Source organism: Chanodichthys erythropterus, chromosome 14, assembly GCF_024489055.1.
Source record: "Chanodichthys erythropterus isolate Z2021 chromosome 14, ASM2448905v1, whole genome shotgun sequence".
Taxonomy (NCBI): Eukaryota; Metazoa; Chordata; class Actinopteri; order Cypriniformes; family Xenocyprididae; genus Chanodichthys; species Chanodichthys erythropterus.
In genome coordinates, this window is record NC_090234.1 from 9,478,912 (window position 1) to 9,502,329 (window position 23,418).

At 35.9% G+C, this 23,418-nt stretch overlaps 1 protein-coding gene across 3 annotated transcripts in view; it reads left to right on the top strand.

The window, feature by feature from the left end:
* myo1b (myosin IB) overlaps nucleotides 1-23,418 on the top strand; it is a 104,877-nt gene that overhangs the window by 46,967 nt on the left and 34,492 nt on the right. For all 3 annotated transcript variants that reach the window (XM_067408543.1, XM_067408544.1, XM_067408545.1), the window contains 4 exons: nucleotides 10,103-10,197; nucleotides 12,569-12,673; nucleotides 16,988-17,034; nucleotides 20,896-20,959. In XM_067408543.1, the coding sequence (XP_067264644.1) occupies nucleotides 10,103-10,197; nucleotides 12,569-12,673; nucleotides 16,988-17,034; nucleotides 20,896-20,959 (311 nt within the window). The remainder of the gene's footprint in view (nucleotides 1-10,102; nucleotides 10,198-12,568; nucleotides 12,674-16,987; nucleotides 17,035-20,895; nucleotides 20,960-23,418) is intronic.

The window sequence follows — 23,418 nt, forward strand, 5'->3', positions numbered from 1 at the left end:
TTTTTTGTTGTAAACTCAATTTGTGCAGACTCATTAGAGGGTGAAAACAACGCAACAGGAACATGTAGGATCTGAATGTGTAGTTCGGTTTCTATTGGCTCTTAAACAGACATGCAAATGTCGGTCATAAAGGGTTAATTGTAAGAGTCAGAGAAAAATTGCCAAATTAAGTTAATAATGTATAAAAAAATAATTAAGCGGACCTAAGGGAGAAAAAAATTAATAAAAGGGAAATTATTTTAAAAAGTGGGTATCTGTGCTAAGACTAACCAAACCCCATTGGTTATTTACACCTTAAAGCTGTGTTTGACAAGCCAAGACCTGGAGCTGTTTTCCATTGCCAGACCAGATAGATAAATGTTGTTAAAGTTAATTACTGTTGAAGGGATATGCTTATCTGCTTTTCAGGCCACATAATAGACATTAGTCAAAGTGCATTAGATTCAAAGCAGCATTGAAAAGAAAAAAAAAAAAAAAATGAATGAGATGTTTTAAGACAATTTTACACAAAATGGATACAATTCAATTATCATAGCTGCTGCATGACAATGCATGTAGAAAACCTACAGAACCACATTCTGTCTCTTCAGCTGCTTTTGTACAGATGTAGGCAATAAGGAAATGTTCAGCTACCTCTGCTGTTTACAGAGCCGCGACAGTTGTTTGCTTTCCCAGAATCCCTTTACGATCCAGGGTTTTACAGAAAATAGCCCATTACTTTCTCCCTACACTGTGAAATGTAAATTGCTTGGGTTTGTGCGGCACAATTTCAGTTTGTTGCATCAGTGAGGTTGTCAGAACTATTATTGATCATGAGCAAAGTTCCATGGTGTATATCGTACATAAACGATAGTTGATGTCACACAATCTGCCTTTGCATTTACCCAAGATCTTACCAAGGTCACATTTTACAATCTGATAAGCAACAATTGTAAAGGACCGAAAAATAAAATCGACTTTAGGCTCTTTCTGCATTTAATTTAAATGTTTTTCTTCACTATCACTTCAGCACAGTTTTATAAGCTGCAACTGGCTCTTGTTCATTGTTGCTCATCCCACACATGCATACAGGTAATATTGTATAACATGTGTCGGCAAATAGCTTTCAATATTCACATGGACATTTAAGTGTGTGTGTCATCACGGTTATTGTTATCAGTGGTGGCTTTTAGCACAGAGAAAGATGAACTCTGGACTTTGCGTTGGCAGACGTGCTCTTTGGTAGAGTGTGAAGCTTCTCTTCTCATGTAATTGTGGCCACCTACTCTCATCCTTAGGCAGTGAAACACAAAGCAAACCACCTCTATCCCTGCAGTTTTCACTGCCTACAATCCAAAGCTGTATATGTTTATAAAAAAAAAAAAAAAAAAAAAAAAACTGGTTTGGAGTGTTATGGGGCCATAGGGATACAGTGAGGGAAAATTCTTACTTCCCAACTGGAAAGTCCCTTCTATGGGATTGCGTGAGAGTTTGAATATATCGTCTCTGTTTGTTCTGGCTCAGGTTGTGTAATAACTAAATCACCTCCCCTCCGTCATTGATAGATATGGATCTGAATGCACATAAAAGTGTTTACACTACTTTTGTTAGCCAGTTAAGTCAGTAATTGTAGTTAAATGTCAATCGATATAGGAGTTTGATGGGCTTTTGCATTCATATGTGCTATTGCCAGTTTTTAATATGTAAAATTGTAAGAGATAAATATTTAAATAATTGACTGCTTGTCCAGCATTTAAACAAAACACATATTGTAGGACTTTAATATTTGGAAACTTGGCACACATATAAAGTATCATATTTTTGCCCTGTATGGATTTATAATTTGTAATTGTCACATGTCGAGAACTATGGTATGTCGTGAACTTGGCCTCAGCCAGTGTTTGCTTTTCTCATTGTTTACATTCTTGCTTTGACTTTCCTTGGTTTCTCAGGGTTGCAGTAATGACTTCACATCTTGACTTTACACTTGACCTTCATTTTTTTCATAGACTCAGATAAACTCTTGTGTTTGAAATAATCTATCTAGCCATATGTTAAATTACTTGCTGTTTTGATGGAGCAATTGACCCTTCACTAAGCCATGCCTTTAAAATATAACTGTTCAATTTTACCTTACTAACTGTTGCCATCTGTCATATCACTTTGAGAAGTATTTGCTTGATTAACAATCTCAACAGTTTCTGTGTAATCTAACAATTTCTTTAAAGTAAAACTAACACTAACCTACACTTGGGTTAAAAACAACCCAAGTTGGGTGGAAAATGGACTAACCCAGCAACTGGATTGTTTTAACCCAGTGGTTGGGTTAAATGTTCGCCCAACCTGCTGGGTCATCTTATTTAACCCAACTATTGTTTAAAAATTACTGTATTGCTTGCTTAAAATGAATCCAAACTATGTTGGAAATTAACATGTATGAATATGTTTAATAAATGAGCATTTATTAATAAGTTTAATCAATAATAATTAAACAAACATTTATTAAATTGCTTATTAATAAATGTTCAGCTTTTGATTATTATTGTTGCCTCTAGTAATTATTTGTCTTATTTTTAATTTCCAACCTATTTTGGGTTCATTTTAAACCAGCCATATAGTAATTAAACATTTAACCCAACTACTGGATTTGTCCATTTTCAACCCAACTTGGGTTGTTTTTAACCCAGCATTTTTTAGTGTAGATTTTGCAATGTCAAACTTTATTTCACTCTTCATAACAATAACAACTTTAAGAACTTTTTAAGAAATCATATTTGATACTCAAATTTCTAAGGCCTCTGAATTATCAGCATGACCAAAACTTATTGAACACAATCTACTACATGCCTTCTGTCATGTGATTGATAGTTTGTATTTTTTTCTTTTTTTTTTTTTAAGCAAATATCATCTTAAGAGTGAGAGTGACAACTAATATTTATATGCATTTTATGTAGATATTCTGCTATACTATTATGAATATCTTATTGATTTACCATACAAGCTATCAGAATTTCATCTTACTTTTTGATCATATAAATACAATATAAATATCAGCAACTGCACCATATTTTTGCAATAAAATTGGTGTTTTTTTCCTCCTTCAGGATGAGCTATATAAGCCGTTAAAGCCTGATGTATCAAATGTGATAATAAAAACGTGCAAACATTTTTTAACATGTATTTTTATAAATATTTATTGTAAAGGTCCAATAATTAAATCCATTTTTAAGTTCTGTAAAGTTTGTAGATGCAAGCAAACTCTGCGGTAGTCAGCCATGTTATACTGTGCTAAGTTATGACCGTTATATAATCACCAGATTACACCCATTTAATTTTATTTATTTTGGCTCTCAAAATTTGAAGGTGACCCCTCTCCCAGCATGTTCACAATCCCTCTCCCTCATTTCCTGCCACAGGGTTGGATAAACAAGCTTTGGCTCGTGTGGAACAGCCTCTCCTTGGCCACAGCTAGCTCGTGCTACAATGGCATCATTTGTCATCTAGTTGGAGACTCCTTGCCTCCCAAACAGCACTACATCCATTTAGGGTCACGCTTGGGTCACAGCCCCCCCCCATATTGAGACATGTCAAGTGATGTATTTTTTTGTGGCATGTTCATCTATTCTTTCTTTGTATCGCCCATCCACCATATATATATATATGTGTGTGTGTGCATGTTTCAATGCCATTTTTAGTTTGGGTTGTAGTCAACTTTGTATATCGGAAAGCTGTACTTTCTCCCTGAGCAGTAAGGGTGAATGAATGAGAGAGGATGTTCTCTCTCTGGGGCATTGGGGCATCAGGACACCAGAACACAAAGGTTTGTGCTAGGCCTCTAAAGCACTCTGTTATTTTGCATGGAATACATTTTGGGTTATCCGTTTTCCTGTGCATCGCCAAAAGGCTTCTTTATAAGTACCTAGGCAGCATTTTAAGGCATCATAGATGTGCTCCCAATTCAAAGGCTATTCCAAAATGCATCCAAAATATTCGCTTTGGCCAAAATCCATGGCAGAATCATGTGTATCCTTTACTGAGAATGCAATCCCAGAATGCATTGTGAACAAGATTGCAGAGAAGCAAGAGAAATGTCAACTATACTTATTTACTTTGTTGCTAAAATTTTGGTGGAAAAAATAATTATAACAACAACAAGCATTTTGATTCCATCAGCTTTAGATAAGTTTGAGCATGTCGCTAAGCTAACTCCATGATTCCCTAAAGATTATAGAATGAAAGATAGACTGAAAATTCACCTATCTATTTTTGAAATACATGTTATAAATCTGTGAACAAATCATCTTGTGCATATGTTACTTTTTTTTTTTTTTTTTTTTTTTTTTTATTGACCTCATAATGTGTAATCAAAATGTCATAACTGGACCTTCCAGTGAAAATGACTTCTCTCTGGTGACACATGCAAGACTTCTACAATCATTTTGTTTGCTTAAACCCATCCCTGCAAGCTCGTGTTCATCTGCCTCCATTTTTGAGTGTGACATGCATATCTTAACATCCGATGTATAGAACCAAGTCCCCGCAATACATTTTGTCTTTTTCGATAATCCCCTACTAGATGATCTGTTGTTACTTGCGGTTCACCCCAACTTTAAACACACATCTATAGCACACATAAAGAAAAGGCCAATTTTTAATGTTTCTATACTTTTAGGTATATTTATAATCTGTATTTCTGTTCCTTTGTCTGCAATCTTGGATGGATTTTTCTTTAGCTGCATACTAAATCGCATATTGTCTGAGTAGGTATTTGATGAAGAGCTTCCTTCACAACCATTAAAAAAGATATGATATTTTATATTAGTATAAATGTGTGTAGTATGAATGAAACTCGGGCGTAGCACTACTACCACTGCAGTATCTACCAATTTTTCATTGTCATGTTGTGCCACTTCATTGCCATGTATAACTTCTTCCCCATGGCCTCATGAGATAGTAAAGTGTCCATCGGATGCTTTTTTCAGAATCTCTGAAGTGGTATATCATGCAGGTACTTTTCGCCTACAGTTATGAATTCTTAATGTCAAGTCAAGTCACCTTTATTTATATAGCGCTTTTTACAATGCAGATTGTGTCAAAGCAGCTTTACAGTGATAACTGGTAAATAATTTTGGCTACACAGCAGCTCTTAAAGAAAATGGTGTCATTGACCTGCTTAAATTGATTAATGAATCATTCGGACATGCTACTCTTTTCACATAGTGTTTTTTGCACACTATATAGTAGCGAAGTTAGCATATTGGGATGCCAGGTTTATTTTCGACTGAGTTAATTGCAATGCATTCTGGATTCTTCATTTGCTTGAAGGATGCATACAATGCTGCCTTCTGTTTCCCCAAAGAGGGGTTATATATGTTCCCTTAAAATGCTTCCTCTTGGTTTGCCTAAGTGTAAGTCTACATAGGTCTCCAAGAAGGACAGATGTAGGACACATGACAGAATATACAGTGCACAGACATCAGGAAAGCTGAGTCAGTGCAGATAGAGGGAAGCAGTAAAGTCATCCGGTTTTGGGTGACTAAAAACAGACCGACTTGCTACTTCCTGAGGTTGTGAAGGAGCTGATGGAAGGGGGGTCCCAAGTGTAGGTTTCTCACACAAAATAATATAATATTCATCAGTTTTTTAAATTCAGACTTCTATTGAATTGAGTCACATTGTCTTATTTCATAGCTCTCATATGGAAAAGCATCACATCCTGTGGTTGTTTACTCTCTCAGCCTGCGCAATAGTATCTCCATGTGCATGTCAAGTCAAACACACTATAATCTATTAAACAAGAGCCATATTTGTGCAGGAAGCAGCTGAGGGGTTTGTGGCCACTTGTTATTTCGGGTTTCCTTCTCCAGGGCTTCCGTGGTCCATTGTTTGTTCCAGTGTAGTCTGTGATCATTCCACCACACTTAGGAAAACATTACTTCCACTGTGGCTCATTCAGAAGCAGATATGGATATGCTATTCCAGTGTAGCAATGTGTCCAGCATGCTGAGCCACAATTCATTATTTGGCTACTGTGTGTTTTGTCCTGCTGATGTCCTATGTAAATGAATGACTCTTTATAAAGTCAGTTCTTTTGAAGTGAATAGGTAAAAAAGACTCGTAATCAGATTTGAACTTGATTTAAATAGTTATTGGTTTGAATTAATCACTTACTGAGTTGGTCGGTCCGCTAGGCATTACTTTTGGCATTTACAACTCAGAATTAATCAAGAACTCTAGCATGATTGAGGCACATTCAGAATAGAGTTTTGTAATAATTATAATAAATATTGTTTTTAATAAAAAAAAAAAAAAAAAAAAAAAATATTACCAAAAATAGTTTTTGTTTAAGGTTGTTTTCTCAGTATTTTAATAATTAAGTGGAATCAGAACCAACATGTTATTTAGATGTGATGGTATCATACATTGTAAATGAATCACTTCTACACAAAAGCTCTGTACATTGACAGGATTGAGGCCTGGCTGTATTTTGGGTGTTCCTGTCCTCATGATCAGTTTTCCCTTTTATGTAGGACTACGGGTGGTAGGAACATACTATTTTCTGCCATGTGCATCATGTTGCGGATTTGAGCCTTACCACGACCTTAAGCCAAGCTGAAATTACTGTTCAATCTCCTGTAGGTCATGTGCTAAAGGACATCCCTCCTCCATTCATCATGAAGCTCTCATTTAGCTCCTGTTCAGATGTGGATGCTTCAAGCCAACAGATTTCATCTTATGAGTCCATATTTGTTACGTCTTATGACTCCGAGTGAAGTATGTATTCTAGAGAAAAGGTTCCCTCTTGTAGGGTAGACTTAGCAAACTGAACACTCTAAGAAAATGTGGTGATTGCACAGAGACATTTAACTGCAGATGTTCTCACTTTACTCTTAATTTCCTCTCTCTCCACTCTACATAGTGTGGCTCCAGGCGAAGCATGAAGACGTTTCGAAAAACATCTGATTCCCTGGCCTTTGAATGCAAACCAAAACTCAATTTTAGCCTAAAGTTGGATCAGGACAAATACCACACACGCGTCTCCTCCCTTTTGTCATTGGAAGAGTGCTTGTCTTTTTTGTTGCTCTTTGTAGACTGACTGCGGAAGCCTTAAGAGTCCATTCATATTCAGATTTAAGGTATTCTTATTCACATTGACCCTCCGCCACTTAAAGAGGTTTTGCGGACAGCCTAAAGCGTCCCGATGATCCAGAACTGCCACTTTGGCAAATTTCCTTCAATGGGACCCTGTCCCCTCCCTTGTTTCTCTGTCAGGGTTTGGGTAATTGTATTATGCTTTTCTTTTGTTTGGGTCATGTCTAGCGTTTTGGCCACCTCACAAAGCTCAAAAATCTGCTCTCTAGGCTGTGCACGTTTCTGCATTGATGTAATGCCCTGTGCCATTTCTGGCTCTCCTACTCTTCACTTTTCTTCTCCCAGACCTCCACCCAGAGCCCAAACCAGCATCAGATGGACTCCATATTTTTGGGTTTGGTTCTCAAAGTAGTTTGTGGAGTGTCAGTCTGTTCCATTTCAAGATTTTGTTTGGAGTATTAATATAAATAATTAAGAATTAGTTTATTATCTTAATATTTTTAAATAAAGGCTCTATTCCAAATCCTAGTGAGCTACTTTGCTGTCTGACAGGCATTTGCAGCAATAAAGTGGACTGAAGTTATTAATTTTTAATCCGTTTTATATTTATTTGGAGTGACGTCGACTATTCTGTTGGTTCTGTTATGAAGTTTATGCAAATTAGAAGTGACATAATATAGTGACTACTAGAGCTGTGGAAAATAATAATTTTTACGATACATCACAATGCTGTGAACAATTCTGCATCGATGCATAAAAACAAAAGAATCAAATTTTTAAAAATGTAATTAAAAAGGCTTATAATATTAATGTGCTTTTTTTATTGTAAATAAAAAGTAGGCTACTCATATATTAAATAGTCGCATATGTCCTTAGGAAGCAAAGTGCTTGCGTCAATGATTCGGTTCCATTTTTTTCAAAAAGAACATGCATGAATGTGAAAATAAAGTGCAGGATGTGCTTGATGTTAAGCACAATAAGCCACGAAAAAGATCTTAATGCTATATGCGTGCTGACTGACTAAATTGATTTCATTAGAGTTTAGCTTTAGCATGCTGTTAAGCTAACAATGCAGTTCTCGAAGCATAAAAATAATCAGTGAACTATTTTAATCTATACTTTTGGTATTGAATTGTTTATATTGGAGCCCGCTTATAATCTCCTGCTTTTTCCACCATATTTGTTTTGTCATTGTTGTTATTGTTATTGTTGCTTGTTTTTTTGTTTTTGTTTTTCATTGAGTTTACAGAAGACTCTGCAACAAAAGTTACATACCATGCCGCCTTATGGTGCAGTCACTTTTACCTTTTGTATGGTGAAATTATGCAGGCAAAATGCAGTTAATTAATAGTCATCCACACAGTCCAGAATTTTATGAGAGCAAAAATGTTTCCCTAATTGTATTTCACATCAAATTCAAGTTTAAGCTTTGAACACATGATTTCAAAGCATTGACCAATATAAAGCTGCTTTGTTTGGAAGCGACCTCTGAGTAAATGGTGCTTCATGCATCGTTACACTATTGAATATGGAAATTGACCTTCTTTATCATATTAGCGAAAATGTTGCAGGTAGAGCCTTATGGATTTGACTATAATAAAGCATCATAGAAGGCAGCATAATCATCCTGCACACCTTTGGAACAGCCTACGATGCCTAAAAATGCTGTCTACGTAGGCAACTTAAAAGATCCTGAAGCCAGGGTATTGCAATATGGTTGTTGTTTGTATGGTATCTTAAAGGATAACTTAACATTTTATTTGCATTATTTTCTGTGAGTTGAATAAGTCCTGACATGCCTTTGACTCATTTTAGGGCATTCCAGTGAATTTCTCAAGTTTCTGAATCTACCGCATGCCACCTCAGACAAGGCAGTTTTGTCATGGTCATTAAGAACATGCCTATCAATAAAGTATTACATCAATTCCATTCAACCTTGGAACTCCTTATCATTGCATTGAAGTTTTTGTACACTATGACTATATGTGTACCACTATAGCACCTCGTGAACCTGACAAATACAGACTTGGAGGAGGGGAACTACATGCAGCATTTCCTTCACAATCAGACCTATTATTAGTTGTGGTTTTGGAAAATTCCTGAGTAATGGTTGTTGAAAAGTACAGACTGTGAAGAAACTTGCGAGGTTGAATAAAATGGTCAAAATTAACACGGTTTTAGGCCAATTTATTTGGAGCTGATCATTTAGCCTGGATAGTGTCAGCCAGTAATGGACGTGTTCACGCCTAGTGTCTGCAACAGCCAAAAACCGTCTCATACAGCCTGTGCCATACAAATGTGAACTGACAGACTGATGCTATTGTCTTTTCATCTTCAAACAAATCATTTACAATTACATCTTTGTTACAGAGCTTACTGGGTCATAGAATGTCTGTTGTGGTAGAGTTGTTGTGCAGGGCAGAAAAATGCAAATAATACAACTAACCATATAATCATGCATGCAAAAATTACACTTTTTAATATGGCTTGAGCACAATGTGTGTTGTGCAGTGAATATTGGAAGCAGAGATTACTATATTTTTAGCTATTTAATGTATTATTTTTATGCAATAATATCAAGATGAATACATTTCAAAGTTTAATTGTAAGGACATTTTTGTTTATTTTTGGGACAAAACACTGTTTGAACTTTTTACTGTTTAAATAGCAATTTTAGTACTGTATTGGGTAAAATCAAGGTCCTAAAGCAACCTAATTTGAGATTTTACTACCCTAATCCATTTAAACATAAATATGACCTATAAGGTTTTGAACATATTAAATCCCTTGTGTGTGACAATCACTTGCAGTTTCCACCTCTAAACTGTGCACTGCATGTCCTCTTATCAGAGCATATGAAAGAGTGTTTTCGATCTAGGGTCAGTATGTTAATAATAGGTCTAGATGGTTGAAGTAAATTGCTGATACAGATTGAGCAGAACACTCAAGACAGGTGCCTAATTGGAAATGAAAGCTTTGTTTTGCCGTTAAATTAACTTTTAAATTTTGAATATTCTCTCTCTCTTTTCAGCTTTGCTCTGGCAGATGAGGCCTACCGGTCCCTGCGGGATCAAGATAAAGACCAGTGTATTCTTATCACTGGAGAGAGCGGAGCAGGAAAGACTGGTAAGACCACTGAAAATACTTATACTTGAATCAAGCTATTCAGTAACAAATAACAGTAGTGATGCTGCTAACTTTACTTTTTTCAGTATTGTGATACTAGCTGCTTTCTTACTATAGGATTTTGTAACTATGAAGTCATTTCACCTTGATCTTTTAATCCACTCATTCCTAAATTCTCTCTATTTAATCTCTTTAACAATGCCTTCAAAGGATGATTCACCCATAATGCACTGTTGTTAACTTGCTCCTGTTACATTTTACAGTAATTCCATTGCATTGTTTTTGTGGTATAAATAGAGTAGACTGTATGTCATAGACTCTGAATAGATCAACAGTAATATAGTAATGCAAATCTAGTAATGGCTAGATAATGGCTAAGTAATGGCTTGGATTAAATTTAGAGGATTAACTCTTCTTGTGTCAGACTGTTCATCTCATGTTGGGAAATAGATTAAGATTTACAAATGGGTAACAGGTTGTCTGGCTATCACCAGACCAAGCTCAATTTAAAATTGAACATTGGTCTGGGGAGTCTGCTATGTATTTTCTACTGCACAAGAGGCTTGATCAACGAGCATTATTCACGCAGTTGGATAGTCCTTCAACCAATCAGATCAACGATCCGGGTGACGTACTTTGCAGAGTGACGTGAAAACTCCAGGCAGGTTTAGTTTGTATAGAGGGTATGCATCGACGTCACTTTCCCGTCGGAACGCACTCCCTCAGCTGGACTGAGTGGCAAAAGAACCTGCTGCGTGACTGGATTTAATAGGGGAAACTCTGAAAACGCGAGTAAAACTAACGAATTACACTAAAGGTTGGACTCGAAAGTGTTTCTTACAGCTTGTCAAATAAACCTAATCCATGGATATTGACATGCAGCCTGGAGTCGTGTTTCCTGACATTTATATGTGCCCGATTTGACGCCGGGGGAAATACATAAAGCAAATCTGCCTGTGAATATTTTATATAACTACAATATAGGTAGCTTTAAATCTGAGTAATCACTTATCAATGTTATATATATCGTCATATCGTCCAGCCCTAAAATATATAGTTTTATAGTATAGTTTTTGTCAGTATTTATTTTAAAACACACAATTATGCAGAATATAAGATGGAAAATATTTAATTGATGATTTGTCAACATAATATATAACAATACAATATATACAGTATGATTTTACCTCAAAATCCAAAATGATAAATTGACACAAAATGATAACTGCAAATCCATGTTTCTCTGCTGGAGTAGAGTTGTTTTTGTGAATTACACTTTTTTTTTTTTTTTTTTTTTGTAGTTTTTGAAGTGTTTGAAGCGTTCATCTAACAAGCAGGTGTAATATAGTGCTCTTTTGACTGAACTTTTGCTTGAGTTCTTTAAATGTCAGATCAAGTCTTTATTTTACAAATGCTGGAATTTAACCACAGCTGTTTAGCAGTGCAGAACTGGACTCCTCTTGTTTTAAAATAGCCATCTTACTGTGCCAACCATTCAAATACAGGATGTCCAACAGTCAAGGCAATGAGATAAATGGGGTTGGTAATCCACACACTACAGAGCAAGGTCTGATGAAAAACATTGACTGTTAGTCAAGGTGACTGTTAATTTCGAAATGCTATTCTGTACTAATGAAAATCTACCACAGCTCAGGAATAAATTAAATTGGGCTCTCTAACTCATTCAGGATCCATGCTTAAGCTATATGAAATGAGGTGTTATGGCATTATTTTCTATCTGCTTGATTATCACTCTGTCTCTTTATGTATTATATTTGATCAAAATGTTTCATAGTTTAAGTCCTATGAATTGAGCAGAGTCCAAAAATAGCCGTAAATCTCTAAAACATAACTGGCCGTCCTTCTCTTCAGAAAACATTTCATATCAGCACTTCTGTGTGTAAGTCGCTGCTCTCATAGGTCCAGACATGGGAAAGTCATTAAGCGTCGAACAAGATAAATCATAAACAGCCATTTGTGCCAAGTAGATTTAAATCATTTCATGTAAAAACTAAAACATAGTTTTAAACAAATAGTTTAAAATAATTTGGGCATGTTTCCACACTGTTTCATATGGTTTTTACGAAATAAACTAAAGCAAGTAATTTTAACCATGATGCACAAGCATTCCTCTATATTTGAGTTGTTCTGTCATCTCTTCATAATTAATAGCAACAGCTCAATGGGATGTTGAAGACTCTTTAAACAGTTGATCTCATAGTTGGCTTTGAAGGAATGGGGGAGTTTGAATGGGAAAGGCGTTTGCTCCCTGTAGGATAGGCAGAGTTGATGTAAAAGGGATTTTTGGGGGTGAGGTCTTGTCTAGAAGAAGGTGACCCCTGACCTCATTCTTCTGTGGTCTGTTTTTCAGAGGCCAGTAAGTTTGTGATGTCATACGTGGCGGCAGTGTGTGGGAAGGGCCAGGAGGTGAACAAAGTGAAGGAGCAGCTGCTTCAGTCCAATCCAGTGCTTGAGGGTGAGTTTTCTGTGTCTTCTGTTTTGTACCAATTGTCTTGTTCACACCATTAGGATATTCAGTTCCCTTGTCTTGTCCCTTGTCTTAAAACATTCTTGAATGTACCAGGAGATCAGTTAAAGGGAAAATAAGTGGCAGATCTTTCAGATTCTTTAAGGCAATTTTGAAAGCAGATGATTTGAGACCTATATCATATGTATTTTCCCATAATCCCACCTAGGGCTGGACGATTAATAGAAAAGTAATCGAAACCGAAATTTAAAACCTCTAACCGACATAATTTTCCCATGTCGGTTATTTCGGTTTTAGTCACGTGACTCTGCCCCGTCAGTCATATCAAGTGCAGTTTGCAGGCACATGGAAAAATATCTTTGTTTATACAATCTGGATGCTCAGAATTACTATGGTAATTGTACGTTTTAAACAGTTTATACAGATAAGTTAATCTTTATCAAATGCGCTGATACACACACACAGCGTGCGCAAGCCCGAAGCTGTGACACAGAGAGCTGAGGTGTGTCGTGTCTCTTACAGCGCGCGCCCTGAAGCCAGATCACTTTCACTTGTGTCCGCACAAAACTTTGTCAATTGTATGCGTTTTAAGTCTTGTCTGTTTGAACATTTGAAGTGATTTTCTACTGCGCTGATATATTGTGACACACGAACACTCATACAGACAGTAACTCGCACATCACGTGAAGATCGCCCGCAGAGAGGAGCGCAGCAACTCAAGTGTCAACGCTGTCCTGTGATTCATCACTAAAGTAGCTTAGAAACTCAACCGTTACACAGCATACATTTCTTTAGTTATAACAAAAATCAGTAAGAAATGTTACGACCCATAGACAATAACTGATAACAAAGTATTTTAAAATCAACAAGAAATGCACTTTTTCATTAGAAAAAATATTCCACATCTAATAGTTGAACATATTTAGCCTATGGTACAAACCTTATCAGTGAACTACGGGGGCAAAAAAAAAAAAAAAAAGAGGCTAAATAATCGTTCATTAATCGTAATCGAAGTAAAATGTTCAATTAATCGAGATTTTGATTTTTGGTCAAATCGTTACAGCCCTAATCCCACCCCAACTAATGGGCCAAGAGCTCCCTGGTCTCTGTTGGCAATCAGAGAGTTGTTTTTTTTTTTTTTTTTTTTTTTTTTTTATATGTGGGCCCATGAACAGGAAATGCCCATAAGCGGTGAGATGGAGTAGGAATGCCCAGTGCTTCTTGGCAGCAGGACTCAGAGCAGAGTGAAGTCCCACATCTGTGAGAGTTTAGCTGCTGGAAGTAATGAGCCCCTCACTGGGGGTCCTGCACATTTCCTGCTGCATGTTTCTCTACCATAGACTCTCTGTATATGTAGCTTATGCTATGAGATGGTGTTCAGAAGGAAAATGCATAAATTTGTTATATTTAAGGTTGTAGTAATGAGACGATTTAAAAATAAAGGATCTTTATTGGCATCTATGGCTCCATGAAGAACGTTAAACATCCATGGAATCTTTCCATTGCACACAAGGTTCTTTATAGTGGAAAAAGGTTCTTTTAGATTTTTAAATGTTCTTCACTAAAATAAAAAAATAAAAAAAATAAAAATCTTTTAAGAGTTCACTCAAAAGTTCTTTGGGTAACCACAAATGGTTTATCTATGGCATCACTGTGAAAACCCCCTTTTGGAACATTTATATTTAAGAGTACTTAATGTTAGTTTCAGTAAAATCATATTCAAACACAAAATAGATCTGAAAGAAATGTGGCGGTTCTTGTATGCAGAATTCCCATGGTCATGGAAAACTTAGGAAAACTTTCAGGGAATTTTAGAATTTACCAGGGCTTGGAAAACTTAAGGAAAATAAACAATTTCTAGAAAGACTCTGTACAGTTTCTATAGTGAAGATTATATTTTTCTAGTTAAACTTTTCTATTTTTTATCATCTAGAACAGTTACAGGCAAAATTTGTCACTTTGTAACTCAATCACTTTTGTAAAAGTCAATCATTATGCCATTTTCAAATTTCTCAAGTTTTGGCAGTGTAGTCAAATGTAATGTGTAATTATCAACTTTAGTCTAATTTGATGATAATTTAAAAGTTTATTTGTTACATTGTAAATGGAAGATTACGTTGTGGGATACAGTATTCTGTGCAATGTGATGTTTTGTATACAGCAAATGTACTGTAGTTGGTAATCTGAATGTTCCATGCATACAGAACATTTGCATACTGAATGCAATATACATACTATGTACTGCAGTAAAATATTTTTTATATATTTTTTTAAAACTTCCTCTTTTTTTTTTCTTTTTTTTTTTTTTTTTGGTGCCATCTTGAATGGCAAGGTCATGGGTTCAAATCCCAGGGAATGCATGAACAGATAAAATGTAATCTGTAAATGCAATGAAAGTCACTTCAGATTACAGTTTTTCTCAGTCGCTTTGGTGCATTTCTCACATCAATATTTACATTTGCACAACAGTTAATGCAGTTCTCAAAACAATTAGTACAAACTGCAAAACCTAGTTGATAACCTGCAAAAGCGTGTCACTTGCTCAAAATGGATAGGTCATTCCTCAAAAGCAAGTATTCGTGTCAATGAAAGTGTCAGTGTCATCAAGATGAAAAGTCCTGGCACAATTGTTTATGAACAAGATAGTCAAATGGCTTTGTCATGTTTTCATTATGACAATTTACTCTGTCAATGTTTTCCAATGCAAAAAAAGTCAGATCTTGGTGACACTACCTGAAAATGCTCCAGACAGCACTATATACTATTTGCACAGCCATATGAAAAATACAGTAAAAAAAGTTATACATTACTGTATTTAGTGAGGTAACTGAGTACAAGACACTGAATATGTATGTTTCACATTTTTACTGCACATGCTCTTTGCAATTCTAATTTGTTCACAGCATTGTGCAAAATAAAAAATACACCCTTATTTGCAACAAACACAAACTCCCTTTGGGTAGAGCTGTGCACAACTGTAAACAATATTGCAGTACATATGGCAAATCTTTACTGTAACACTACTGTACACTACAATACACTAGTGTGATGCTGTAAAGCTGTACGTCTAAATGTAAAATGTACAGTGACAAGTTCTTGTCCCACTGCAAGCTTCATGTATGACACAATGACAGTAGTGCAGTGCAGATTGTTTAGTGCTGAATTACTGTCCATTTATACACACCTGTTCTCCCAACGAAATGTTTGAATAATTGAATTTACAGTGGTTCTCCCAACATTTGGCTGCACCCTTCGACCAGCCTCAGCCATTGTGAGGCCGTGATTGACAACATGATCCACAATTGTAGCCCTGATTTCATCAGGGATCTGCCTATGTACTTGGCCTCTTCATCCTCTTTTGTCCCCTTCCCCTTCCTCCCCGCACCCTTACCCTTCTTCCACGAGGCTGACCTTCCATTTCTGTGTCACAGTATTGTAGAAATGGTACACACTATGTCCTGCTTGGTTCGTATATGCTTGTAAAGTGGGGGTTTATGGGATTCAGCTCTGACAGTGATTGTAGAGAAGTGGCTTATCATTGGTTGCAACTAATGCTTCACACTCCCCTTCTCATCAGTGAAAGTTGAGATTCATCTGAGAGAAATTGTTGAATTTAGGAGACATTTTCAGGAAAAAAAGATTTTAAAAAAATGTGTAAAATTTTCTTGACAGATTTTGACAGCTAGTTCAACATTTTTGTATGTAATGACTCAAGCAATGAAATGAGGACTATTAGTTTTATATGGAATGACTATTCAGCATTCACAAGTATAGTTAATTTTGACTGACATGACATAAGCAAATGGTAATGTTATAAAACAGCAGAAAGTTGTATGAAAGCGATTGATGCATGTCCAAAAGCATTTGCAATTTGTTCGAAGGAATGAACAACTGCTACTATGATGTGCACAACTGACTAAATGTTGTGGAGGTTGAACTAACTGTTGTGCAAATGTAAAGAGTGATGTGAGAAATGCACCAAAGCGACTGAGAAAAACTGTAAAGTGTCTGCCAAAATGTAAATTCCATTCATTGTCCACTTACAGTTAACTAAAATACGCATAAACTCATATACTGATTATATTGTTTTTATATTGGACAACAATTATTGATGGACGTGTGGAATTGTTCCTGTTTTTTATTTCAAATTTCTGACCGTCTAATTTTAGGTTTCATGAATATGATGAAAGATGGCTAACAGGATTCAGGATCATTCTTCTACCAGATGACATCAGTCAAAGCAGAAGTGTATTGTTGAATGAATATGGCATGACTAACTCACAACATGTTTTTCCTCTGCAGCTTTTGGGAACGCCAAAACCATGAGGAATGATAACTCGTCTCGATTTGTGAGTATCTCTTTCTTCTTCCAGGCAGAATATTTTAGGACTGTTTTGATGCTGCCCCTCCCTCTAGCGCATGTTTACTTTAGATTAGATCAACATGGACTTTTGATCAGTTATGTGAACACAGGCAAATGATTCTATTGCTTTCTGTCAGCCCACCCCCAAAGTGTTCTCTCTTATGCAATCCTTTTCCTGGGAGTTTGGTTTTGCTTTTTGTATACATTAAAATCTCCTTTTGCAGTACCACTTTTTGTGTTCTGCTTCTTATTGACCGACACATCTGGCCCTATTCTGACACAGCGTCAGTAGAGCGATTGCTGTTTGTGCATAGTGTTGCGGAAGCTACTCTGAAACTGCAGTTTTACAAGCTACACTACAAGTTACTATCAAAAAGTAGGTTAGGGTTATTTTGGGTTAGGATTAGACTAAACTAACCCTAAATTGAAACTTTTTCTTTTCTTTTTCTTTTTTTTTTTTTTTTTTACAATATACAATACAATGACATTGTATATTACAAATAACTCAATAATTGTTAATGAAAGAATGTTATAAGTAAAAGGTTTGGGCTTTAAAACAATGTAATGCAATGCAATTATGACTTCAAATATTGTTTTATTTTGTAAACTGTCTAAAGACACACACAGTACTCAAATATATATCAAATATAATTTTTTTTTCGGTGAAGTTCCCCTACATGTGAGCTGCATGATTTTCATGAGAAATATCTTGTGATTTGATGCAAGGGATTATGTTTTGGACTAATTTCAATCGGGAGCGTCTACTGTAAATAATGATGTGATTTTTTTTTTTTTTTTTTTTTTTTTTTTTTCCCACAATCGGAGCATCTTTCATGAATTTACGAGCGAAAACGTGACACAAATACAGCGATACGAAGCGATTGCTTAGTATTTTTTCACCGGCGGTACACTTCGGGCTTAGGGTTAAGTTAGTAGCGTCGCCACTTGTAGTTAGCTACCCCCCAACACTGTTCGTGCATACAGCAGGATTCAAACAGAACTCTGTGTAACCTCACTGGCAACCACATCCAGATGCCTTTGACTCTGCCAGAGTCCACGAGGACAGACTCCCACAATGCCATTCAGCACAATTCACAAAGATTAGCACAGTTAAATATATCCATTTATGCAAATATGTTTCCTGCTGCTGCTCTTTGACAGTGTGGTCAGGCCATGATAGACAGCTGAAAAAAAAAAAAAAAAAGCCAAACTAAGTAAACATATACTGAGCTATAGAGTTGTGTACTTACAGAGGTCAGACCACACACCATTGTCCAGCATGTACCTTCAGAATTCAACAGAGGTGCTGTTTAATTTACATAACAGGGTAAACAGAACAGTGTTGTGTCAGTGTTGTTGGTGGTGTTGTTGTTGTTGCTATTGCTGTTTATTCTCATTTACCAGATCTAAATCTTAGTAATTTGTGGGTTGAAATGCACAAAAATTAGTTTGAGCACTCTTACTGGCTCTTGCATCACCCACATGAAACCATCGGTGTTACATAACCATTTATTTCTGTGGCTTTGTTTCAAAACCTAGTTTGAGGCATCATAGGCACACCTCCAACAGAAAGGCAGTTACATGATTATGATGCCTCCTAAGTGGTTTCATTTTGGATTTTAAAGGCAGTAGTGCATCCTTTGTCAAAGGCAATCCCATAATGTATCGCGGCAAACAATAGATCCAAGATGGTTGCTCAGGTGAGAGAAATGTTTATAAATATGCTAAAAATGTATTCAGTTCTACAAAGAATACATAAGAAATAAATGAAATAAAAAGTTAATTATATTAGTTAAAATGAACTAAAAATGTTACAAAATGTTACAAAATGTTAATTATCTTACACCATGTCCACACCAGACGTGACCCTTGAAGCATTGCATCACGCCGCAACAGCTAAAAGCTGTCTACACTGAACGCAACAAACCGACCGCGGCAAAGCACTTGGACTCCATCAGAAACAGAATGTGGAATTCACTTACTGACAGGGATTTATCGCACTGCACCTCACCGCATCCAGTGTAGACTAGTTCTATTGTCTTTTGACACATTGCGCGTGTAGACACTGTGTTAGTCTATGGTAGTCACACCATTTACTAATACATTTTTTTAAAATCCAATATTTGGTAACATTTTGTTAATGCACTGTGAACTAATCTGAACAAATAATTAACAGCTAGATTTATACTAACTAATGTTAACAAATTTTAAAATTAATAAATGCTTTAATATATTGCTCATTTTAGTTCATATTAGATAATGTATTAATTATTGTTACCAAATGAGACTTTATTGTAAAGTGTTACCATCTTTATATAATTTCATTAGTTTTCTATTGTCTTTGTGATATTTTGTACAAGCATTTATGGTAACCTTAAGTATACTTTAATGTCATTTCTAATAAAACGTTTGTTATGTATTTAAATATATTTGAATGAAAAATTCATTCATTTGTAATTACAAAATTGTAATGTTACAATTTAGCATATTATGTATGTTATCTAAATTAAAATAATCATAACACATCAAAATAAGTGTACTTTGAAGAACAAGATTATTAAAACACTGATTTTAAAAACTAAAACTTTTAATTTGACATTATGAAAAAACAAGAAAATCCCACACACTATCAACTTGCAAAACAATAAAAAAGGTACTTTATTAGCAACATTTCGATTGTAAGCTCTTCATCAGGCATCCCTGGATGATCCCAGGATGCCTGATGAAGATCTTACGATCGAAACGTTGCTAATAAAGTACCTTTTTTATTGTTTTGCAAGTTGATAGTGTGCGGGATTTTCTTTTTTCATTTTTCTTTTTTCATATTTTGACTTTTTTCCTACGCACCTATCTGTTACCTACAGGTGTGCGATGCTAATTGTTAATTAATTTGACATTGTTACAAAGCACTTTTTAAAAGTGTACAGTGTGTTAAGTCATAAGTGTACATTAAGTACACTTAAGTGGCCTTTTTCATTTTTTTTTTTTATATTAATCACAAGTATAATTTAAAAAAAAAAAAGTTTTGAAGTAAACTACTTGTGCACATTCAATACAATCACATGCACTTAACACCTTTAACATAAAAAAAAATCATAATGTTTTGTATATCAAGTACCTTTTTGTCACACAATTTTTCAACAGCTCTGTTATAACTTTTCTCAAAGCAATTTTCAGCTGTTGCTTCCTGTGTTGGCTGAGGATTTTAGAGTTCTATAAGTGTATTCAGCAGCCTCTAAGGCAGTTTCCTTTTGAAGAGCTGTTGGATATAAATAAAGAGGGAAAAATTTTACTGGCTCCAGAGACACTGGGCTTACTGTTCCTTTCCCAAATAGTGTGCAGGGACAGAAAGAAAAAAGTTTATTTTACCATTACAGCAGCAGCAAAAAAAGCCTTTTCTCACACAGTAGCCCATTACTCCATTGCAAATCTATTTATGATTGCAAGCTTGTGTTATGAACAGGCCTGTGCTTGGAGAATTGACTGCGCTTAGAGGGAAAGTCTTTGCTCTTTTTTTTTTTTTTTTAACCCATCTGCCTCACGGAAGGCTCAAATTTCAGCCCTATTTGCAGTGATCACTGCCCTCGTTGTCATGCATCTTTCCCTACCATCAGAAACCACTAAAGAGCCACATGGTTCTCCACAGCAAGCCTGCCATTAGTACTAAAGCCCTTGATGCAGTGTCACCATAGGAGAAGGAAACACTTCTTAGACCTTAACTTCTTGGTCATATCTTGTTTTGACTGCACGAGAAGGCCATGTTAAACAACAATAAAGAACCATGTAATCAACTAACCCACCATGCACTTTTTATGGGATGTGCTAACAATTTCTTCTCTTTCTACAGGGAAAGTACATGGATATCGAGTTTGACTTCAAAGGAGACCCCCTTGGTGGAGTCATCAGTAATTGTGAGTATAATTTTAAGGCAGAGACCATTGAGTGTCCCTGTTATGATTCCCAAAAAGGAATAAAAGAATAGTTCCCCAAATCTGTCATTATTTACTCACCCTCATACAAAATGAAGAAAGCTTGAAAAATGTTCATTCAGCACAGCGATATATAACCACTTTTCCTCCTTTGGGCCAAACCGTTATGTTTGGCCCAGATCAGGCCCAGCCGCTACGTATATGGTTTCATTTTCCACTGTGGGACTGATAACGAAGCTCTATGCAATGTAATACAAATGCATCAGTCATTGCCTTGGTAATGCAAAAGTTTACAGATTGTATGAGATGTAAATGACCATGTTATGGAGGATGATCAGATATTTCTTTTAATTTTATCATTAACTTATGTCTTATTCACTCAAATAGTTTGTTTTGCCAGCTACAGAGAAACTGGTAGCTAGGTAACAGACAAGTGACCAATTCTGAGTGGCGATGGTTAGCCAACCGTGATGATAATCCCGGGCCTAGAGTGTTTTTTTTTTTTTTTTTTTTTTTTTCGTGCCGTGCCATACCAGGCTTATTAAGTGGAAATACAACTGGAACCGTTCTTTTTCATTCTTAGAACAGTTTGCCCTGGCAGTAGCAAAGTGTCTTATGACTGTCAAGCTTCAAAATGTACCACCATAAAACTAGTCCAAATTACTTGTGTTATACATTACTGACTCCAAACATTTAAACGGTAGTATATATGAATTCAGAACACTTGGAATATAGTGCATAACTACTTTTATGGTTGCTGTGGTTACCATGAACTTTGTTTTATGGAAAAGAACTGCATGAACATTCTTGAATTTCTCTTTTTGTGTTTTCTGGAAGAAAGTCTGAGGGAGAATAAATGATGACAGATGTTTCATTTTTGGGCACCTATTTCTATTAGTATTTTATACAAGTGGCACTGTCTTTACTCTTGCATTGTGCTCACAAAAAGGTGCATTTCATATACACACAAACCATCCAGAGTGTGTCCTTATTTTGTAGCAGCATAGCAAGCAAATGGCTCATGTAATATCCCCTTGAGCCTGTCTCTCTGCAAATTAAAATCCAGACCAGCAGTCTAGTTGGTTTGGCACACATACCCTTCACTGTTGAAGCCAGTGGTTCATTTAGCTCAAGGTTTTCTCATGCAATGGTTTATATATAGTCTCCAATTAATGGGTCATTGAAATGAGGAATGGTCCCCAGTTTCAGGACTGTACTTTCTTTAATACATTGATATGGATTTCAGCATTAAATTTGAATTACACTTTCTTTTATATGTCAACTAACTTATTAAATAATTCCTGACATAACTTAATTTATAAGGAGTAGCAACATTTATCTGGTCAAAATAGTGGGATTTTGCCACCGACAAGTAACCTTAAAGTCTTTAAATAGAAACAAAAGCACTACCACTTGGCATTGAGAGGTGAGTAATCAACCCAAGTTTATCCCACATCAACTTCCTGTAACTGTTAACATGGTCCATTGACACAATTAGTCCATTTGCTCATTGATTTAAAGGGAGTTTGTAACCTACAGTACAGTATATAGTACAGTAGTTTAAGTACTAGTCGATCAGTTAGTGTCGCCATCCATGTGAGAAAATCAATTCTGTTAATGTTGCTGCTGTGATTTCTCTACTTCACTCATCACATACATGGGTGTCACTTTTTTTTTTTTTCTTTTTTTTTTTGTGCTGATATTTGAAACAACATGGCTGACTTACTAACAGTTACACCTTCAATGCCTCTGTTCATGTATATGCACACAGCGAGACCTTCACCTTTTTTCGGTCATCTTATTTTGACTCCCCAAACATTTACAGTGAAGTGAAATGTTGCATAAAAAAACATATTGATAAAAAAACACAAGAAATGTATTTATTATGATTCTTTTTTTTATCTGACATGCATATTAACCTATTCACACAGAGGTGTGTTTACTCCAACAGAGGCTTCTGTAGATACTAGGGCTTTTCTAGTCTCGCGTTGCCAGACCTTCTGTCGTCAATCTGAACGTCTGGCTACACCATAGCAGCTTTCCTTGGCCAAAGAAAGTCTGACTGGCATGTAATGCAACCAATCAGAGTTCGTTTTATTTCGCATCATGTTTAGGGGTGTGAAACTGTAACATCGATGTACCTACAATAACAGACCTGTGTGTAAAACATTTGAACATATTTTAAAGAGTCTATGCTACAAACTTTACATACTTCACATACTTTTGAAAAGCGTTTAGTTGATCCTGGTAAGTGCTCATTGTCACAGTTGTAAACATGACGGCATTCTTCATCTACGAGGCGGGTTGGCGTCACGGCATCTTTTGTTTCCATGTGGACCATTAAAGAATGCGACACACGTCTCTTGAACATCCTATAGAATTCAACCAGATGACGACTTTGAAAATCCTGAAGTGTTTCCAGTTAAGTGTGCCATATACAT